Source organism: Acanthochromis polyacanthus, chromosome 2 (genome assembly GCF_021347895.1).
Source record: "Acanthochromis polyacanthus isolate Apoly-LR-REF ecotype Palm Island chromosome 2, KAUST_Apoly_ChrSc, whole genome shotgun sequence".
Lineage (NCBI taxonomy): Eukaryota > Metazoa > Chordata > Actinopteri > Pomacentridae > Acanthochromis > Acanthochromis polyacanthus.
In genome coordinates, this window is record NC_067114.1 from 45,528,236 (window position 1) to 45,551,469 (window position 23,234).

General features: G+C 37.8%; 1 protein-coding gene across 3 annotated transcripts; it reads right to left on the reverse strand.

The window, feature by feature from the left end:
• Positions 1 to 441: 441 nt before the first annotated feature.
• nr1h3 (nuclear receptor subfamily 1, group H, member 3) lies at positions 442 to 19,088 on the reverse strand. 3 transcript variants are annotated; one of them, XM_051939216.1, is made up of 12 exons: positions 18,865 to 19,088; positions 17,831 to 17,901; positions 17,361 to 17,560; positions 15,056 to 15,138; positions 13,433 to 13,675; positions 10,591 to 10,857; positions 8,922 to 9,127; positions 8,608 to 8,787; positions 7,117 to 7,216; positions 6,707 to 6,820; positions 5,823 to 5,917; positions 442 to 3,685 (listed from the first exon to the last, which is right to left on the reverse strand). In XM_051939216.1, the coding sequence occupies exons 4-12, from the start codon at positions 15,096 to 15,098 to the stop codon at positions 3,539 to 3,541; spliced, it is 1,395 nt and encodes a 464-aa protein (XP_051795176.1). In that variant the 5' UTR covers positions 15,099 to 15,138; positions 17,361 to 17,560; positions 17,831 to 17,901; positions 18,865 to 19,088; the 3' UTR covers positions 442 to 3,538. The 3 variants fall into 3 exon arrangements, with proteins under 3 accessions (XP_051795176.1, XP_022054000.1, XP_022053999.1); XM_022198308.2 differs by lacking the exon at positions 17,831 to 17,901; XM_022198307.2 differs by lacking the exon at positions 18,865 to 19,088 and having other exon boundaries at positions 17,831 to 18,146.
• Positions 19,089 to 23,234: the final 4,146 nt, after the last annotated feature.

Below are 23,234 nucleotides of genomic sequence, written 5' to 3' on the forward strand. Positions count from 1 at the left end.
TCCCGTAGCATGCAGAAACAGTCACTAATGCTCATATGCTAAGCTAAACTAGCTTAGTGTAGCTTCTAGTTGGACCATTTGATTTGTTGTTTGAATACAACTAGTCCCATATCACAATGTGTTACCATAAAATAAGAGATCTCACCAAGAATTTCTAAAAATAAGTGACAAGAAAATACTATTTTGTTGTTAAATGTACAATTTAAAGATAAATACTATAAATATGAAGCACCAACATGTTCCAGAAATCATCTTTTGTGGCCTTTAAAATTATCTTCAAGGAAACCAGTCTTAATATCTGTGAAAATTTCACACTAAACTCATATTTTAAGTTATCAGATCTGAGTAGAGATGTTTCATTTCTCAGTAAATAAACCAAGAAGATGTTCGATCGAGTCTAAAATCTAAAAATCCGAACGATAAACAAAGAGACGAGGAACATTTCAGCACTACAGCAGAGCTTTAATTTATACTGTACATACAAAACAGAAGGTTCTCCAGGAGTTACAAGTATTAAAATAGGTTTGCATTTCTATATATCAATAATGTTTACAGTGTCGCCGCCCGAAGACGGGAATTAAACGAGATCAGAGATGACAATTAACAGTATTTACAGTATAATTAATCCCTACAGCGTCAACAGAACACGTACAGAGGAACCCCGGAGCTGACGTTTCACTAAAACCCCCTCCATCAGACGATTCAAACCGGGGTTCATTTTTAAATTTACTGGTTAGCATCAAACCTAAAACCTAAAACAAACCTCACATTCTCATTTCAGAGACTCCAGAGGAAGAAAAAACTGATAAAAAAACACAAACAAAAAAAAAAAATCAGTGGTTTTTGTTTCACACTCTTTAAATACATCACCGAAGGGTTATGAGGATGTAAGAAAATCAGAAAAATGTGTCTTTAGAGCGATAATAAAATCAGATTCTGAGCAGGAAGGCAGAAGAAGAAGCAGCAACTTTACATTCTGGAGCAAAGTTCAGTTTATTCAGGTGAGATTCAAGCAGCGCCGCGACAGAAAGCAGCTAAAAATGGGACGAGACCGAGTGGTTTTATTGTTTAACCGCAGTTTGCTTCAAGTCGCAGGAAAAATGACGTAACTGCAGCCTTTTGTCGTGCTGTTTATCCAAGCAAACGAGGAGGAAGAGGAAGAAAAACAGCGACCGTTTCTGCACAATCGTTAAATCAGTGAAGAATGTGGAGGAACAGCATCAAAATTTTCTGATTTTAATCGACCAGCAGCACGTTTTTACCTCATTTACTTTGATATTTAAATGTAAATCTTGTGCTGATGGATCCCGAAATCATTCAATTTCCATTAAAATGCACAGAAATCTATTTCAATCATCAGATATTAACCAACTGGCAAAGAAAACGTGAGAATTTAATCCACAAAGCCGTGATTTTTACCATTTTTTGGAGTTTTATTAGTGAGAACTGAAGTATTTTGGACATTTAAACGATATTTCTTCTTTGTAAAATCCTCATTTGACCATCTGAACTCTAAATAAGAATGCTTGAACTGATTTTTGTTGAGTTAAAACAACTATAAACTAATTAAATTCAAGCAACAAACCGTATCGACTTGGAGAAATGAGCTTTTTCTTTAACATTAAAGGTATTTTGACAAAGAAATGAAGTCAAGGTGGAGAAAAATTTCATTACATCAACTCAAATTTAGTTACAAAATCAACTAACGCAGAAATTTACATTTAAATTACACAAAATATTTAGTTTATGAAACTTAAATGTGTCAACACAACTCATCAAAACAAAGTTTACAACCTAAGTAGTTGATCTAAGTCTGCAAATGTGCTATTTTTATTTTGTTTTACTATTTTTAGAGTGTGTGAAGTCCATAATAGGTGATAAATGCAACAAAAAAATCATAAAATACAGAAATATTGGTTGATTTGGGTTTAAAAATGGTCCAGTTTAACTTTGATAACCCAAATCTAACATTTAGAAAAGTGTAATTAATAAACATTTGCTTTTTGACCAAATTCTTTTGATTTCAGTGAGAAGTTTGCTCCAGAAGAATCGACGTCCCATTTTAGCTCCATAAAGTTCCTCTGAGTGTATTTATACATATGTAAGGATGGATACATATTTCCTGTAAACATACAGTCTTTGGTCGACATTTCACCAAGCTTTGAGGCTCTAACGTCAGAATGTGATGTGTGGAAAGACGAGGATCCATTCTGACATGTTAAAACACCATAATGAGTCCATTTGGACAAGTTTTGTCCCATTTCTGACAAATTTTGAAGCTTTTTGGACAAATTTTGTGTTGTTTAGACGTTTCTTGATTATATTTAAGTTGTCTTGTCCAGTATTTTTAGACACAGACAAACCAGGTTGGTATCATGTTCCCATAATTTCACATTTTCAACCAAATTCTTTCAATTTCAGTCATTAGTTTGCTTCTAAAGAATCAACGTCCCATTTTAGCTGCATCATGTTTCGCCTTTGGATGTGATTTTATTAGATAAAATCCAGAAAAATGCTAAAAAAAAAAAAGCTGAAAAATAAAGCGCAGCTGTGAAAATGAACCGTGTGCCAGAAACCAGAAGCTGAAATTGATTAAACCGATGAAAAAAAAAAGCGTTTTATGAGTTTAGTCCTGGAATGATGACACCTTGAAATGACTGCGGTCCAGTTTTCAGCCCGAGAGAAGAAACGTTATGATGAGAGTTCACGTTGAGTCTTTTACGTGTCAGACCCTGAATACAAACATCTGGATCCACTGTTGTTCTGCGCTCCCCGTTAGCCTCGATTTTGGTCTTTATTCTGCCAAAATCGTACGAGTTAAAGCTGTTAAAGCGTCCGTGAGAGGAAGACGCTCGAGACTACAGTCGACCTTTAGTCCTAACTAGATATTTGTGTTATCAAAAATAAAAGGAAATTCTCTAGAACCTGCTTCAAGCTACTCGGATTTCTCACACGTTCAAATGCTATTGATGAAAACTCAACATTAAGAAAAGAACCGCTAGTGGAGTCACTTCTCTACGTCTGATTCGTCAGGATGAGGTTTAGCTCCGTGTGATGAAGGTAGCGGCTGGACAGCTGTGTGAATGTCGGCCTGTTGTGCGTTAGTGTGTGATTGTACAATCTGCTGGATGCTCGTCTACACATTTGTCGCGTGAAAATAAATACACAATTTACACTGAGAGTTGACGTGCGTCTAGAAGCAACCAGGAGGCGGTCCATTGAGGAAGCAACTGAACTAAAGAGAGAATCGACCTCCGGTTCCCCAGAGGTCCCACTTCACATTACGTTACCTGAGCGACTACGCCGACCTGCTCTGGAACATTTAGCCACCGCTTCTTTAAGCTAACATCAGGGGAGCTGGCAGCAGGTCCCTCAAACGAGATCCGACTACAAAAACCAGAGAGAGGCCGGATGCTCGGTCGGCATCTAGAAGAAGAAAGATTCAGAGAAGAAGAAGCGTCTCTCCGTGTTTAAAGTCTGTAGAAGAAGAAGAAGAAGAATGTGGAGGCGCTGCTGGAAGCCAGTCTGTCTCCAGGAGTCACTCGTTGACGTCCCAGATCTCCGACAGCAGCGGAGGAAGCTTCTTGTCCTGCAGGCGGAGGGCGAAGACCTGCTCCGAGTGGACGCTACTTAGTGTACGGAGGCTCACCAGCTTCATCAGCATACGAGGGAACATCAGGTGGTCCTGAGGATGGAGAAAACACCGTTAGACTCTTTAGACCAGGGGTCGGCAACCCGCGGCTCTTTCGGCCCTCTGTTGTGGCTCCCTGTAACTTTGGAAAATAAATTGTTCTGCCTTTCAGGCGCGTTTCAATGCATTTTAATATAGACAATTTTATTGTGAAATTACCGCTCTTACTTTGACGTGCCACTCCACCGGATGTGCTGTGCCTGTGACATGAGAGCGCAAAGTGATGCAGAGACACAACACGGAGCTTCCGATTCCCACACGTTTCATGCCTTTTTTAAAATTTTACTCCTGGATAAGCAACGCCTGTAGTTTCACATCGTTTTGTACTCAAGAATGGCAAACCTGTATATTAAAGCTCCACTCCAAGAAAGACACGTCTTTGAGTTAAAAGTACTCGTGATAGGGTAATACACGTTACTCGCAAGAACACGGCAGCAGGTCAGAGAGTCAGAGGAGTGACGTCTTGGAAAACAGGGCAGCGACTTACCGGAGAAAAGTTATTAGCTTAAGATAAATAGATTTTACAAGTTAAATAGACATTCGCAAAATATTGATTTCCAGCTAACATTATGTAACATATGAGGTCCAGGAGCAAAAATGACATTAACCAGGTAAGATAAATATTAGTGGAAGGACACGATTTAAAAAATGAATCTAATTAGAGGCTTTGTAATTAATTAATCACGACTGATTAACAAGGGCATAGAGGTAAAAAAACGCGACATATGCAGGGTTGTCTTCATTTTAAATGCCAAAAGGATTTTGCAGCTCCCGGTGTTTTCTTTTCTGTGGGAAATGGGTCGAAATGGCTCTTTGAGTGTTAAAGGTTGCCGACCCCTGCTTTAGACGATAGCATGGGTCAAACAGGCCAGAAATAAGGAAATACGTTGGTACAATGGGTTTAATTATTTTACATGCGAGACCAAAAGTAGCTCATGTTGGATATCTTGGCTGAATGCTGAATTTTCATCCTCAAAACAACCCCTGAAGCATTTTTAAGGGTTTAATATGTCCAGAAATGTAACATTAACAGCCAGGAAATTTGGTAAAAACACAGACAGTAGTTTGCAGTCAACCTAAATGACATAATGGATCCAGAAGAAGGTGGATTTTTAATTATTGGTCCCTAAAAATGAAAAAAAAGCAAAATTTCCCAACAAAGATGTTGGTCATATTTCTACTAAAATACAGTCTTTGGTCGACATTTCACCAACTTTTGAGGCTCTTACATCAGTAGAATCTGATGTGTGGAAAGTTTGACCAGACAAGGTTCCAGTTTTTAGATGTTTAGACTAAATGTTGACGTGGACTCAGTGGTAGGAAACAGAACCTGGTGTTCATAGAGGTCTAGACGTTCATAGAGGTCTAGAACTTTATGAAGACACAATACGACTTTTCTTTGGAAATTATGCACTTTCAGACCCATTTTCAAACATGTTGGAGAATTCAAAACCATTTTAAGACAAATTTTTGACATTTTTGGAGAATTTCAAGTCATTCAGGACGATTACGAGACATTTCTGGAACTGGAACCTTGTCTTGATGTTAGAGCCTCTAAAGTTGGTGAGATGTCGACCAAAGACTGTATCTTTTGTAGAAATATGGATCCATCCATATCTGTACACTTACAGGAACTTTTTAGGGACACAATACCAGCCTGGTTTGGAAATTTTGCAATTTACTTTCCATTTTTAAGGCCAAATAATGAAAGAATAGTCCTCTGATGGACAACTCTGCTATAAACTACTCTGTGTCTTTACAAAATTTTGTGGTTGTGAGAGTTTTATTTCTGGAAGTGTCGAAGCCTGAAAACCTTCTTCTGGAGGGTGAAAATACAGAATTTAACAGGTCTGAAAACATGAAATTCTCAAAATTCAGCTGTAAATATTTGACAGAAATTAATTTAGGGGCCTAACAATCAACAAATAAGTATATTCTGAGCAAAGTCTGAGACAATGAAGCCACAAAAATGGCTTATAATGACTGAAATACTGTCAGATGATGCGAAAAAAGCAACAAAGGATGCTCACATTACCCATTAACAGCCCCAACAACCCTGTAACCTCAGCTCTGATCTTAAGCTGGCACGACGTCGGTCAGGAGGAGTTGGGTAAAAGCCCTCTGTACTTACATTTGGTCTCTTTATCATGATGTAGGAGCGCAGAGCGTCAACGTAGGGCTGCTGGAGTCGCTCCACCAGATCGTGATCCTGAACATTCGGCCGATCTTCAGAAAAACAAAACAAACGCACAGATTTTAATCACTTTTAAGTTGCAGAAAATCAGATTTATTTTGGGGAAAGGTGCAAAAATGAACTCCAAGCTGTTTGTTTTCGTGCTAAAGTCACATTTTTCGTACTGTGGGCTCATTTTTCACTGAAATAATAAATTCTGCAGCTCTATGAAAGCAGAACTACAAGAAGAACTCAGCAACATCTCTAGTGCAGAATGACAGAAATCATTTTTAAAAAGGCAAAAAAGTGATTATTGTTTGGCAAAAATTGAAAAAAAACTTCAAATCACCAAATTGAACATTTTTCCAAGTGTGACCAACACTTGGAAAAACACAATAGATACTTTACTTGTTTCATTTTAATGTGTCTTCTCTCTGCTCTGGGTAAACACTGTCTGCAGGTCAACCAACTTCTACGGGGTTTTTGTCAGATGACCGTTTATCGCAGCTCACTCAGCCGCGGCTTTTCAGTTGTACAAAGAAGTGCAGAATTCATTTTTTTTACAAAGTCTGATTAGCGCACAGTTTATTTTTAAATGAGAATGTTAAATAAAGTGATTTTGTTGAAGTTTCTGGTTTAATTTCTTTGCTAAAACCAAAAGCCACATGTTAGAATTGACAGTTTCTCTGACAGTTGACAATGCTACAATTTCAGCCTCAGATAAATGCTGTAATTTTGGTGATTTGTCAATAAAAAAACCCGCTTTAAAAACCTTTTTTCCCCATTTTGAGCTCTGCAAACTGAGGATGAACCGCAGGTCGTTTAGCTCTTCTTTTTCTGACCTGCAGAGAAGATGTTGATGGCGATGAGCAGAGCGTACTCGGCCTCATCCAGGTGAAGGTCGTTCATTCCTTTAGAAAACTCAAAGATGGGGTTGATGAACTCAAACTGGAGCCCTGAGGAGGAAAACAATGAAAGACGGTTCAATAATGCGGCATGAGCAGAGGGAATGTCAGAACTGGAAGCAAGCAGGGGGCAGACGCTGTGTTTAATATTTGATTGGGAGTGTTGTTGTAATAGTTCACGTTTAAGTGAGGAAAAAAGACCATTAATGTAAAATGAAACAACTTTTCATTGAGGAAACGTGTTAAAGTTGGTTGTATTTCCTCATATTTATTTATAAAACAGATGGAAGCCTCACAATCCTCTGAAGTGAGGTAAATATTTGACCGGTGGAGATGAACACACCAACCTGCTTTGGCGAAATCCTCCTTGTTGTAGCTGAAGTCCTTCAGAAACGTGATGCTGTCGATGGCGGGGTTGTACCGCCGAGACGTCTCCAGGAGCATAATCTGAGAAAAGACAAATAATAACAGAGTTTAGCCGTCAAAGTGATGCAGAGATCCACGTTTTTACAGCAACAAACAAACCAGTGAAGCTGCTGTCTACTAGTTCAATAAAACAGAGCGTCCTGAGTTAATCACTAATATTTATATTTGACAGAATGTGGAGAATTCTGAGTCCCTTTGGAAACATTTTCAGTAATTTAAAGTTATTTTAGTCATTTTTTTTTTTTAACTATTGAGGATTTGCTTAGACATGTTTGTTTTAAGATTTTTTTTGAGTCACTTTGGAAAAGTTTTTAATTATTTTAGAAAATTTTGAGTCATTTTTGTCAGATTTTAAGTTATTCTGGACAAATTTTAAACCATTTTGGAAACAATGTGTCACTAAGGAAAAGTTTTGAGTCACTTTGGAGCATTTTCAGGGATGGGATCAGCAAGTTCTGATTCTAGCGGAAAGTTGTTGACCGGGGGGGGGGGCGCGGAACAGCGACTTCCAATCGCTGGGCCGTTTACAATCGTCGTTAACAAGCTATCGTTAACGTCGTTAACGTCGTTACCATCGCGCGGGAGTATCAGCAACAATAAAGTGTTCAAACTTGTGAAATCGGCGTTCAAACAAATGAAATCTGCGGAAATGCGCGGATCCGCGGAAAATTCCCATCCCTGAAAAAAAGCGGAATTCCGCGAACTCCCGTAAAAAAAATCACATCCCTGCATTTTTCAGACATTTCGAAGATTTATTTTCAGTCGCTTTGGAAAGATTTGAGTCATTTCAGAAAATCACTCAGTAATTTTTGTCAGATTTTAAGTCATTTTGGACATTTTTCTATTTTTATGCCATTTTTCTACTTAAGATTATATTTGCAGGTCATTTTTCTATTTATTTTTACATTTTTATGCTACTTGTGTTTAATTTTTTAAATCATATTTCTACTTATTTTTAGCTCATATTTTTGTACTTATTTTTATATTCTAGGTCACATTTCTATATTTAAGATCATTTTCTACATTTTTAGGCCATATTTCTACTTGTGCTTTTATTTTTAGGTCATGTTTCTACTTATTTTTATACTTTACATCATTTTTCTACTTAATTTTTATATTTGTAGGTCACATTTCTAATTATTTTTATATTTAAGCTCATTTCTCTGCGTATGCTTATATTATAGGTCATATTTCTACTTATTTGTATATTTTTAGATCATTTTTCTACCTATATTTAAATTAAATCCAAACTTCTGCTATATCTTACATCATTTGATGGGATAAACTTCTGGTTGTTTGTTTTTTTGTTTTTTTTACAGTAATTAAATAAAGTAAACAAACAGAACTGCTGCCCAGAAAGCAGCCTGGGGTTAACATTTCATGAAGGGTATCTCTCCTGACTGATCCCAGACCTCGATGGTGGACGTCTTCAGCAGGGCGATCTGATCTTCTCTGGTGAGTTCCAGGAAACCCGGAAGCTGCTTCGCAAAATCCACGATCTCCTGGACCGACATGATGGCTAGCTCGGTGAAGTGGGCGAAGCGCTGCTGGCGGACTTCTCGGTTCTGCAGGTCCTGACTCTGAGGCCACGGCTGTGAAAAAAACGGACACAAGTCGAGTACATCTGACTAGAAAACGTTTAAATGAACAGCAGCAGCCTCTGTGTCAGCTCTGAGACTCTTAGATGTATATTTCTACTGGACTTCCAGCCAGATGCTTCCTTTACCGTGACTTTGGGTCGGTCCAGGAAGGACCTCTTGTTGCATTGCTTCTGCATGGCCACCAGCTTCTCGATCATCTCCTGCTGCTGTGGATCCAGAGTGGCCGTTTCTGGAGGCGGCGTCGGCGTCACCACGGCGGACGTTCGAGCCGTTTCCTCCTCCTGCTGCTTCTTCAGCTTCTTCAGCCGGATCTGCTCCTCAGAAAGGACGCCTGGAGGTCAAAGAGGACACATCTTCACTGAAAAACAACCTCCAGGTCAAAATAACATGTCACATTTTGAAAAACCATTTCTGCTCCATCATCTCAGAGCTGACGGAAACTTGAATAGAAAATAAGGAGAAATCAGGAGTTTTTCGACTTAGATTTACATTTTTCAGGACATATTTTTCTATCCATGTTTACATTTTAGGTCATATTCTTACTTATGTTTATATTTTTAGGTCATATTCCTACATATTATCATATTTTTTAGGTCAAACTCTATCTTTATATTTTAGGTCATGTTTCAACTCGTGTTTACATTCTAAGTTTGATTTTTCTTCCCACTTTTATATTTTTAGGCCATATTTCTCCTTACTTTTATACTTTTAGGCCATATTTCTACTTATTTTTATACTTTTAGGCCATATTTCTACTTATTTTTATACTTTTAGGTCATATTCCTACTTATTTTTATATTTTACATCTTTTTTAACTTGTATTCATATTTTCAGGACATATTTTTCTAATCATTTTTGCATTTTAGGTGATATTCCTACTTATTTTTTATATTTATAGACCATATTTCTACTTATCTTTACATCTTCGATCATATTTCTATTAAGTCATATTTCTATTCATGTTTACATTCAAAGGCATATTTTTTACATTTGAGTTTTTAGGTCATATTTCTACTTATTTCTATACTCTTAGGTCATATTTCTACTTATTTTTAGGTAATTTTTGGACTTACATTTGTATTTGTAGGTCATTTTTCTACTTATTTTCACATTTGAGATCATTTTTCTACTTATTTTTATGTTTTTAGGTCATATTTCTACTTATTTCTATACTTTTAGGTCATATTTCTCCTTTTTTATATATTTTTAGGTCATATTTCTACTATTTTATATATTTTTAGGTCATATTTCTACTTATTTTTATATTTTTAGGTCATATTTCTACTCATTTCTATACTTTTAGGTCATATTTCTACTTATTTTTAGGTAATTTTTGGACTTACATTTGTATTTGTAGGTCATTTTTCTACTTATTTTCACATTTGAGATCATTTTTGGTACTTATTTTTATGTTTTTAGGCTATATTTCTACTTATGTTCATATTTTTAGGTCATGATATATCAATCTATAATTCCACAGATGCCGTCTTAAACATTCATGGTGTCTTGCAAAATTTTTCTCTATAGCAAGAACCAAAAAAGCTTTCAGAAGTCACTCCTAGCTGTACCACAAGAACACTGCTAGATGGTCTAATCCAAGTAAAAATCTAACAATTTCTCAAAATGTAGCTAAAAAATTCTCAGATCTCAATTTTAAAATTCCACAGATGCCATTTTAAATATTTAGTTTATGATAAATAAACAGCTTTGGAGCAGAAGGCTGCTGATGATTTGAGATGAAACAACCCTTTTTCTTTCTTCCATCCACATCTGGATTCCCTGTGATTCACTCACACTGCTCCAGCATGCCGGCCTCCCGACATTTGCGCAGGCGACACTGCTGGCACTTGCGGCGCATGTACATGTCCATCTCGCAGCGGCCGTTGTTCTTGCAGGAGTACTGGGCGCTCTTGATGACGCTGCGCCGGAAGAAGCCCTTGCAGCCCTCGCAGCTCAGAACATTGTAGTGGAAACCCGACGCTTTGTCGCCGCAGACGCTGCACACCTCGTTGCCGAGCATCTTGGGAGCCGGACCCTTCTTCCTCTTCACCGGCTGACCGTCTACGGACACATCAAAGACAGACGAGGACAGATGTTAGCAATCTGAAACCACGAAAGCAGCTGGAGGGTTTGAAAGGCGTGTTTTTTAGTGTAAAAAATGCTAAAACTACAATATTTATAACCAGAAACTGTAAAACACTGAAATAATTGTTAAATATTTTACTTCACAACAGTCCTTGAACTCATCGTGTTTCTGTTTCTTTTGGGAAAAAAAAGCCAAAAATAAGCATAAAATCGGGACATTTCATCAGAATCACTTTATTCCACATGCTTTATTCAAAACTACTGCAAAAATAAAGCGCTTGTACGACATTCTTTAAAAAAAAAAAAAAAAAAAACATTTGGTGCTTCTTCATGCCATCAGTGACTCAACTAAAGCACATTTTACATTTATGCTGACTTATCTTTACATTTTAGGTCATATTTGTACTTATTTTCATATTTTTACATCATTTTTCCCACTTATTTTTATATTTTTACGTCATTTTTTTTCCACTTAATTTTATATTTTTAAGTCATTTTTTTCCCACTTATTTTTACATTTTTACGTCATTTTTTTCCACTTATTTTTACGTCATTTTTTCCATTTATTTTAATATTTTTACATCATTCTTTTCCCACTTATTTTTATATTTTTTATGTCATTTTTTCCACTTATTTTAATATTTTTACATCATTTTTTTCCATTTATTTTCAGGTCATATTTCTACTTATTTTTATATTTTTCTACTCATTTATACATTTAAAAATCCATTTGCTGGTATGTTGATATTCATATTCATGTTAACATTTTTAGGTCATTTTTCTACTCGTTTTTAAAATTTTGGTCATATTTTTACTTATGTTTATATTTTTAGTTCATATTTCTACTCATGTTTATATTTTTAGGTCATTTTTCTACTTATTGTCAAATTTAAGGTAATTTTTTTTACACATTTTAATATTTTTAGATCATATTTTTGCTTATTTTAATATTTTTAGACCATATTTTACAACTCATGTTTAGACTTCACACCATATTTTTACTTATTTTTATATTTTAGATCATATTTCGGCCATATTTCTACTTACGTTTATATTGCGTTGTATTAAATTACGTTTAAAAATTACACAACAAATTAAAAATCTAAGCAGTAAAACATTGACAGTTTGTAGAATCTAAATATTTTCATTAATTGGACGCAAACGTGGGCATCTACAAAACATATTGATTAGCAGTGTTTAAAAAAAAAAAAAAAAGCCCTGAAAGTGCTTGGAGTGCAGACAGCTAAAAGAAACGATTAGCTCTGGGTGTTTTCAGTCTGAAATGACAAAGGCGTGATCTAAAAAACTCACAGTTTGGTTTCAGAGGTGAGAGGATTTTGTGATTTCTGTATCTATTAATACCACACAGTAGAAAAACTGCCAACAAACAATCCTGTGTTCAGTTTCCTCCTTAAAGTACAGCATGAAAGAGAATATTACTGGTTAGTCTGGTCTGCAGAAGTCGTCACACCAGTCGCTGAACAAACAGCTTTAACCGCCTGGACGGACATTTAGCCACTCTGATATTTTCCTTTTCGGAATGATGATACACATGTCCTGCTTTCTACCAACAATGACTAATGACAGACAGAAACAGAAACTCCTGACTCACTATTTTTTTTTTTTTTTTTTTTTTTTTTTTTTTTAAAATCGGTCCAGAAGGCTAACTAGCTGACTTCATGTTAAGCTAGTAACATTATGCTATATTAGCTAGCTGTAGCAGACACAGTTTTACACAGAATCTATAAAAAAGTCTTCACTGGTCTCTGAAAGTTCCTAATTTTAACAGAAATTATCATTTTAAATTAAATAAATACATTAAACTAAAATATAAATAAATAAAAAATAAATGCAACTAAATAAAAATAAAATTATTATTTTAAATTAGAGAACGTAAAATAAAAATTATATTAAAATAAAATTAATTAAAATATTACTTTAGCTAAATAAATGAAATTAAACTATGAACAAAATAAAAAATAAATGTAATTAAACAAACAAAATTCCTGACATTATTACTTTAGTGAAATAAATGAATTCATATCTATAAAAATAATTTAATTACATTTAAATAAAATAAATGAAATTATAATTTAAAATTTTTAAATAATAATCTAATAATCATATTTACATGATTTCAGCAAGTTCAGTTTGAAAGTTTAACATCACAAAAAACACAATTTAATTCTAGTTTCAGCATCATGCGATAAAACCCAGCAGGAATGACAATAACTGCAGTTATTTATTATGATAATCAGTTTTGTGGCTGACGAAAAGCAGAAAAGAAATGTTTGGATCAGAGCATCATCCTGTTTTCAAAATAAAGTTATTAATTTACATAAGTTCGTACAGATAAAATGACTTTTTACAACAAAATTATAATAACAGAGTACAACAATAGCACAACTGTAGTCTGTCATGATTTTACTTTCATTTAAAATTTGGTGACTTACGTCTTGTGTTCATCTTACATTGACATCTAAACCATATCTACATATTTTAACAGAAAACAGACGACATTTTTACCCCATTTCCCCTCCTGCTGTCTCACCTGTGCTGCCAGATGTGTCTCCTGCAGCTGGATCCAGCTTGATGTCGCCGGGCTCCACCGGCAGAGGGCTGCTCATGTCGGGCAGCGGAGGTCCGTTGTGGGGGGGCCCGGGGAAGTCGTCCGGCTGGGAGAGGTCGGTCAGGGACAGCAGGCCGTCGTGCTTCATTGCGGCGCTTCCACTGCTCTCCTCAACCATGCAGTCCAGCTGCAGCTCAGAGGCCCCTCCAAACACCTTACTCTCATCTGCAACGGAAAACAAACAGCCGCTGCTCAACGCCACGTCTCCGCTCACCTTTATCACAGATCTGACGGCAGTCCAAAGCAAACGTTCAGAAAAAAAACAACAGAGGAGTGAAGACAACGAGTGTTGAGTTCAGCTGGAGCCCCTATTTGGTTAAAGGACACAGAAACAAGCATCCATCAGGAAAAGACTCATAAATACAGAAAAATACAGCAACTATATAAAGTATCTATCCAGTGCTCCATTTAGACAGTCGCCAGGTCGCCGCGAAAGTGGCTGCCTCCATGAAGAAAACGCAATATGCGGTTCAGCTCGATCGAGCGCTCGATTTAGACCGTCGCCATTTGCGACCAGAAACATCGCAAATGACAACCTGGCGACCGTCTAAATCGAGCGCTGTATCTATCACAGGGATCCAGAGTGAACAGAACTGTTGAAGTTCACCACCGTGCTTCACAGTGAGGATGGTGTGTTTGTGATGACTGCCAGCATTTGGTGTCTATAAACAGCATCTAGTCTGATGGACATGAAGCTCCATCCTGGTCTCCTCAGACCAAAGAACCTTCTTCCAGGTGTCTTCAGAGTCTCCATGTCTTCTGGTGAACTCTAGTCCAGATTTAATTGGAGCTTTTTCCAACAGAGTCTTTCTTTGTTTCCATAAAGCTTTGACTGGTGAAGAACAGACAACAGTTGTTGGATGAACAGTCTCTAACATCTCAGCTGCTGAAGCTGGAACTCCTTCACAGGAGTCATAGGAGTCTTAGTGGCCTCCCTCACTAGTCTCTTTCTTCTCGGTCTCTCAGTTCTTGAGGACGTCCTGCTCTAGTCAGATTTATTCATGTTCCATCTTCCTTCCATTTCTTAATGATGGATTTAACTGGACTCCAAGAGATCTTCAGGAACTTGATATGTTCTTGTATCGTCCTGACTGATACTTTTCAACAACCTTTTCTCAGAGTTTCTTGGAGTGTTCTTTAGTCTTCATGGTGTCGTTCTATCCAGGAGTACTGGTTCCAGATCAGGAGTCTTTTACTACAATCACAGACCTCAGATCATCTACACTAATCACTTTAAAGAGGGTGAATACTCATGAAATCACATCTTTTACATTTTGTATTCTAAATCAATTGACATTACTTTGTACAAATATCTTTTCACTTTGGTCTACAAGTCTTTTTTTGTAAATTCTTTTTTTAAAAAGCCAAATTAAAATGGACTAAACTTCCATGAGGGGTGAATACAACCAATGAGCGCTGTAGATATCACATTTTAAGACCTAGCCTGCACACTAAAGAACGCCACAAAAGGTTTATATAAACACAGTATAACAATGAGCTCTACCAGTTTGATCTCACGCATGTTAAATAAGCCGTTCCTCTTACCATGACCAACATCTGGGATATCAGTCACAGACAGCGTGGACATCTTCTGCACAGCAGCTTGTCATTACGAAATCAACGTGTACCTGTGGGGGAAAAAAACGAGAAACACGCTCAAACACGATGGCAGTGTTATATAGAATAACCTACAGCACGCCTCAAGCAACGAGGAAATCCCCCGAAGCGAAATGTTTGCTTGCATCCACCCCCTCTCCAAGGAAATCCAGCTACATAAGAGCTCCTTTTGATGGGATACAGAGTCTTTTTCTTGCTCCGAGGCGCTGGAGATGTTTTCTGGCACAAACTAGTAAAAAAAGACCTGCTTCGATGACAAATTTGAAGTTCTGGAAGATTTTAATCAACTTCTGATTATAGAGTTTCCAATTTTTGCTCGGTTGCAGTCAGTCCTGGAGGAAACAAAGGATTTCCAATGAAGAGATGAACATAACATCACGTCTGAAACTTACAGAGGTGAGAATCCGACTCCTGTGAAGCTGTGCGGCCGTATGAAAGACGTTTACGCATCAAAAACAGGGATGTGGTGAACTGACAGGGCGGCGTTGTGATCTCACAGCAGCTCAATGCGGTTCTTAGAAAGATTGGAAATGGGGGGAAAAAAAAGTCTTGGACTGGAGTCAGACCCTGCCCATGAAAAATGTGCGTAGAGGGAAGCCAAAGTGGACGCAAAAGCAGAAATGAAAGTCTGTCATGTGCCACATAAGGATAGATTTCAGGAAACTGATTCAGCAGACACACAAGCAGGATTTTAAGGCTATTCTTAACCCGCCTGCAAGACAGAACGCCCAGTTCGGAAATATCGTCTTTGTGCAACATCTGCGACAAAAGATGACTTCTAAAAATATCCAATATGTTCTGAGTTATGTGATATAAAACAGCTTTGTACTTGGCATTATTTTAAGACAAATTCATACCCTGTCAAATATAACAGACATGCAATAAATTCCACCTTAACGGAGGCTAAAATATTACATTTTTGTGGCATCTTCTGGCACTGTTGTTAGGTTTAGGGCTGTTTTTGGTATTTATCTGTCCTCCTTGATGTAAAAATGGTCGGTAAAATAAGACTGAATTAAATATCTGATTAATTAAGCTGCTTTTATCACACTAATGTGAACACAAAAAGGGCACAATGCGGTCAAACTGGAATATGGAGCGTAAACTGATAATAAAATCTGAGAAATAAGTAAACAGAACAGAAAAAGCTCCAAAACTGTCAAATTGTACTCTAAACTAGTAAGTAAATGACATAATTTCTTATTCTATATTTTTTTTGCTTTATTATCTCACTGAGTTAAACATAAATAAACCAAAAAAGAGTAATTCTTGATTCACAGGTAGCTGTAATCCTGTATTTTATCGACCTGTTTGGTATAAATACACAGCTGAAGACATCCTGAGGAATTCTGTGCACATTAAAGGTTGTATTTGATATTTAGTCTGTCCTCTTTGATGTAAAAATGGTCGGTAAGACAACCAATTGGGAAGGTTATGTTAATGCAGAAAAGAGCGAATTAAATATGAGACACAAAAACGGTACAACCTGGTCAATAGATTGGAATATAGAGCGCAAGGAGTGAATAAAATCAGAGAAAAAGTGAGTAAACACCACAGAAAAATCTCCAAAAACTGTCAGATTTGACTCTAAACTAGTAAACAAATGATTTAATTTCTTATTTTTTTTTTGTATTTTATTATCTTTACCTCACTGAGTTAAAGCTAAATATGCCAGAAACTAGAGTACTACTGCAAGACTTCACCGACCTGTTTGGTATAAACACACAGCTCTACTGGTGCTTCTGACATCCTGAGGATTTCTGTGCACATTAAAGGTGTTTCAACAAGCAACACGGACACCGTTGATTGCGTACGACCGGTTCAAATTACATAACTCTGTTCAGATTATGCTCGGCAGAAATCAAAAAAGGGAAAACCCATAATAAAGTGAACTCAGCTGCTCCGGCGCGGCCCCGCTAATAAGCTTTAAATGCACAGTAAACCGGTAAAACAGTTGAAGATAAAAGCATTCACGGGGGAGGCAATAAGGAAGTAGACACTTTTGTGAGCATAAAGGCGGCCTCTGTAGCTTTTTAATAACAGCAGCTACGGCCGTGTTTGCGTAGCGTTGGCTAATATTGCGCTAAATTGAGGCGATGAATGAACAACACCACTCGCGATATTACCTCGACTGAAACAACTAGACACTTTTGAGAAGAAAAACAGCCCCATTTAGCTGGAATTAACCTCTAGCAATGACTCTGTGACAGCCCCAGTGTTGTTCTGACCTTACCTCTGGAGCTGACGTCTTATTTATCGCCCATCCATCTTGCCCACGCGAGTCCACAACAGTCTGTCGATATCTCAGCGCTGACGGACGACTAGCCGGCCCGACGAGCCTCAGAGGATGCCAGAACCCCCCGTGACTTATTGGGCAGACGCTTAATGACTCGGTGTCTTGAAGAGCAGGAAAGAGTCCCTTCCTACAATGCCCTATGGGAGACAGGAGGGAAAACAGAGGGAGGAGGAGGAGGTAGGGTGAGAGAGGGAACACCACGGGTTACTATTGGTCACTTACATCGCTGCTCAACCTGACAGGACGGCCTTTTTTTCTTCTCCAAAACATTTAAAGCTGCACAAGCCAACCATCTTTCAATCTCAACTCTCAAAGGCTTTTTTAATCAAAGATATACAAGCAGAAAAGACACAAAAACAACTTAACTGTCGAACAGTGATCAATATAACAATAATGAATGTCTCAACCTGAAATCTCTTCAACAACATTCAGCTTCAGTTTGTCGTTTCCACATTACAACTTCCAGATCACAAAGTGTCTACAAAGGAACACAACATTTAGTCATCTGGAACTGAACGATATGGTGTTTAACTTTATGATCAAAACGACAAAAGAAGACAAAAATAAGACCAAAATATTAAAAAAATGAGACGCAAAATGACAAAAAAGGAGACAAACGACACGAAACAAAACAAGAGACAAAAATGTTACAAAAAATTGACAAACAACAAAAATGATTAATGGTGATTAAAATGGGACAAAAAAAGACAAAATCGAGAAACAAAACAACGGAAAAGTAAACAACACTAGCGAGACAAAAAGAAACGCAAAACAGCACAAAGAATACACAAAACAACGAATGAAGCAAAACACAAAAGGACAAAAATAAGACAAAAAACAAGTGAGACAAAAACAAAACAGAAAACAAAAACAAGAGATGAACAACAAAAGTCAGACAAAAACAAGACAAAATATTACAAAAACGAGACAAAACCACAAGAACAAGAAATAAAACGACGCAAACCACAACAAAAGCGACAAAAAAAATAGACAAACAACAAAAATTACACAAATGACACAAGCGAGACAAAAAAAACACAAAAAGACAAAATGATAAACAAAAAATATAATTACAAAAATAAGACAAAAAACACAAGCGAGACAAAACGGAAACACAAAACAACAAAAAACATGAGACAAACAACAAAAGTCTGACATAAACAAGATAAAATATTACAAAAACGAGACAAACGACACAAAACGAAACAGGTAGAGCTGGCGACCCACAAACAGGGGCTACAGTCCCAGATGTAGCGGCCTTGGGATTGACTCCAACCCACAGCCATTTACTGCATGTCTTTCTCCCACTTTCTCCCCACATTTCCTGTCTCTCTCCACTGTCCTCTACAATAAAGGCTAAAAAAATCCCCAAAATAACCTTAGAATAAAAAATAGACAATAGGAATATAGCTGAGAAGAAAATCCTCCAACACGGACGTACCGAGATTCAAAGCAGATCTAATGATAACCACAAATCAATACACCAAACGCCACGCCAACGCAATCAGTCTGATTTATGATCAATAAAAAGCAGCTAAAATAAGCTAGAGACAATCTCAAAGTTATTAAAGCTTATTAGGTGAATCCACAATAAGAAAAAATAATTCTGTTTTGCGTGTCGCCTCGTGTCATCTCCACCCCGATGTCTCCGTTAAAGTCCAATGTCCTCTCAACCTTATCAGTCAGTCACCTTTGTCCGTGTGCATGTTTTCATAGGCGACCGGATTTAAAATGAGAGCACCAGCAAAGATCAATACGGCACGAAATGAACATGATGTTGTCAGCCTCACGTTATTACTCCACGATTTATCGCTGATTTAAAGTAAATAATCTACACGCACACCATGTTTCCAGGTCTGGTTTCGTCATATACTATCAGTCAAGTCGATTACATCCGACAGAATAAAGTTCTTCCTCCAGCTCCCTCTGTCCAACATCACAGTCAGAAGTTTTTTGTCTTCCAGACCAGTGTCTTCTTCTAGAACCTTCCGTAACCCTTTGATGCGCAACACAGGTCAAAAGTGGCCCAAACCAATGGAAAATGGGTATCTCCAGACCCACACTGTGGATCAAAGCACTACTGTTGTCCTCGGAACTGCCAGCCCTTCTGACAGTATCAGGTGTCCATGACAACAACCAGATGTTTGGTTGTGTCTCACCACATGTCCATCCAGGGCTGGTCTACATTGCGTTACGATGGTTGACAATCGTGGATGTGAGACGTGACTTTCAGGAGATGTTTCGTACCATCCTTAGAGCCCAGAAGGCGCTTTTTCCACCAGCACCTACTCGGCTCGACTCTACTCAGTTTGTGAGGTTTTCCATTTGGGCGTGCTACCTGCTACTATTTTAGTACTTACTCGGTCGGCGATAATGTGACGTCTACAGAGTGCAGGCCACTAATTGGACAGGAGACCGTAGCCTAGGCAAATGAAGAGGCCGAGACTTTTCCGTCTTTGCCGGCTGACCAAAGAATACAGAAGGAGCTGGACGAAAAGTATGGCAGGAGGTCTCCAAGCAGACGGTCGCCCACGGATACAGTAGGACAATGAAGCAACGTCGGGTTAGGGTTGTGCATCAAGCTATTCAGATACCACTGTCACCACCGAATATTCGGATATTTGGGTCCAGCCCTAAGGGAGAGTAGCCTCAACTCCGCCGCTGCATTATTAGAGACAATGTCCGAGGAAAGTGAGTGTTTTGTGACTCCACCCATGATAAGGTGGTACTCAACTGGAATGGAAAATGACCCTAACCGAGCCCAGTCAAGTAGGTGCTAGTGGAAAAGCACCTTAAGTGTTTTCGTTAGTGGCCAGGAATCAGGTCCATAAAGTGTGATGAATTCCACTGACACCTTGAATACTCTCATTTTGAAGCTGTTTTCATTGGAGATAGCCATATTTTTACAGTGAGTTCAATGCTCCCCAAACTTTATCAGTTTTTGTTTCTATATCATGTGCTGTGTTGGTGTAGCCTCCAAGATGTAGGACATTTTCAACTTTTTAGATTTCTGACCCATCTAGTGCTGCGATGTCTCCTCAGATGTCAGGTTAAGGCGCATGAACTTCGTCCAATCTGTCTTGTTTCTTGCTCTACCCAATGCAGAAGGTCTTCTACTTCACTAAGCATGCTTTCCAGGAGGATGATCACCTGGGAGTCTTCTACTTTGACAATGCTTTAGTGTCAGACCATCGGAGGCCAAGATTGCTCAGTGTATCATCTAAGATGATGATGGAGAGGAAAGGAGCTAGAGGGTCTCCTTGAAGGACTCCGGTGTCTATGGAGAACAGACCAGTGTTGCCCTCACGAGTCTTGACTACCGCAGAAGCGTTGACATACATAACTTTTATTGCTTCAACAACAGGTGGCTGGATTCCATCTGCCAGTAGAATCTGGAACATTTTGTTTCTCTCAATTGAGTCAAATGTCTTCTTGAAAGCAATGAAAACCAGTACGGCTTCGTTCTTGTGGTTGCATAATTTAAAGTTTGAATATCATACATTAGCATCTAACGGAAAAGACTTTCTGAGGATATCTTTTGGTTTCTGAATGAACTAGTATAAGATGCAAATTTGGGCATTGATAAATTGCAGGAATTATTGCAAGCGTCAGCAACCATGTGGACCGTGAGAAAAACTGTGCCCATCAGTGTTCGAATAATCAGCATGACTGGGTGGGAAATGTCCTTTTCTTAAAGTCTCAGAGTTACAACGGATGTAAAACGTACTGCCACGCTCAGCAACAACTCGGTGTGAAAGGATGCAGTCAGTGCTTTCAGGATCACAGGCTCCACTTTAAACCAATGTTCCCATGATGGAAGAAGAAGTAGTTCATTGAGTGTTTGCAGACCCACCCAGATGTTTTCACTTCTTCTCACTGCACACTTCTGCTCAGGTTCCCATCTGGGTGTAGCTGTGGTGGGATTTATATAAGGTCAGCCGGCTAATGGAAACAAAAAGGATGTCAGGCATCCAGCCCTGATAGCAGGTGCAACAGATGTCACCTCTGTTAACACATCGAGCAAAACAAGTGAAAGCAGCACAGCAGGAGAATCGGGGACATTTGGAGGTTTTCACTTCCAAATCTGACCACACTGTTAACAAGCATGTTTAGCAGAAGCAAAGACGTGAAACCCAAACAGCCTGTGTGACTTCTGTAAAGCTAAATTAGCCTCTGAGCAGTTAGCTTTTATGTTCCTAAGCTGACTGTTAGCATTGCTTTTGCAAATCTTGTGTAAACAGCCGAGAGAACGGGTGAAACCGTGAACACACCTGACAGGACTAGTTCTGGCCAGCTGCTTATTGTAAATGGTGTCGTTGTTTGACCACAAGCTGCTGCTAACATTAGCTTAGTTAGTTAGTTGGTTAGTTAACCAAGCTATTGTCATTTAACCCGTAGCGCCGGATAAACAGCTAAGCTACGAGCTGAAAACATTATCTAGCTAACGTTAACAGCTAGTTAGTTAAAGGCGTCAACTCTACTGCTTTCAAACTGTATTGGTAATAAAATAAAAATAAGGAGAGAATAGCTACATGGCCAATCCAAACCAGGCCAGTGTCGTTAGCCCAACACCCCCAAACACACGACAGCAACTCCCTGTTAACAACTTCAACTTAGCCGGCTCAGCGAGCTTCAAGTTACAGATTTGATCATAAAACACGTTCAGAAATGACAGAGAGCCAAAGTTTTCACTTGCCAGAGACTTTCTGACTTCGCGGCTACTTCATAAATCTGGGAAGGCAGCTCCGTCCGAGCGTGGCTCCCTGACGGCGGCTCTGACAACCGAAGCTAACGCTTTAGCCGCTAGTTAGCGTCATTACGTCATGTGACTGAGCGGCCCTGGGGAACTCCCACTGCGGCTGCGCAGTAGTACAGGTTTCATCTGGCGCAGAGCCAGAAACAATAAAAGTGTTTATTACCTGGTGTTTGGTCTGACAAATGGACTCTATGAATAAAAGAAAAGAAAAGAAAAGAAAAAGAAAAGAAAAGAAAAGAAAAGAAAAGAAAAGAAAAGAAAAGAAAAGAAAAGAAAAGAAAAGAAAAGAAAAGTCATTTGGTCTGTCTGACAGGAGCATCAATACGGATAAAATCAAATAAAATAAAATAAAAAATGATGTTTGGTCTGACAGGAGCGCAATGGACTATATGAATAAAATAAAAATAAAATATAATAAAATCAGACAAAATAAAATTTTTAAAAAACGATGCTTGGTCTGACAGAAGGGTCAATGGACTGTACGAATAAAATAAAATGAAAAGAATATAAATGAAATAAGATAAGATAAAATGAAATAAAATGAAATAAAATAAAATAATAAATAGTCTGTGAAAAGATGTTCAGGTAGAAACTTTAGGATGTAATTTAATAAATTTGGCCACTTGGGGTAAAAACAGTTGGAATAAAATGTACCAGCTCCAGGTTTTGTGTGTACCAGCTGTGCAGTTTATTTAAGATAAGATCTATTTAATTACTAGCCTCCCTATAATTGTGTATATTTCATTAAACATTGTTTATTGTACTCTGACAAAACAATTTCCTCTGGGATGAATAGAGATGATCGTATCTTATCTTAATAGGAATAATAAAAAAAAAGAAACAAAGTTCAAATATGAAGTGTCATAGTGGATGCCAAGAAATATAAAAAAAAATTAATAAATAAAAATAAAATACAATAACAAGTACAAAATGTAGATTGTCAAACTACACAACAACAAACAACAGATACACAGCGAACTGAAAGTAAATGAGCTCAATATGAGTTCTAATAATGTGTCTTTTAACAAACTATTTTAAGTGTATGTATACATTTA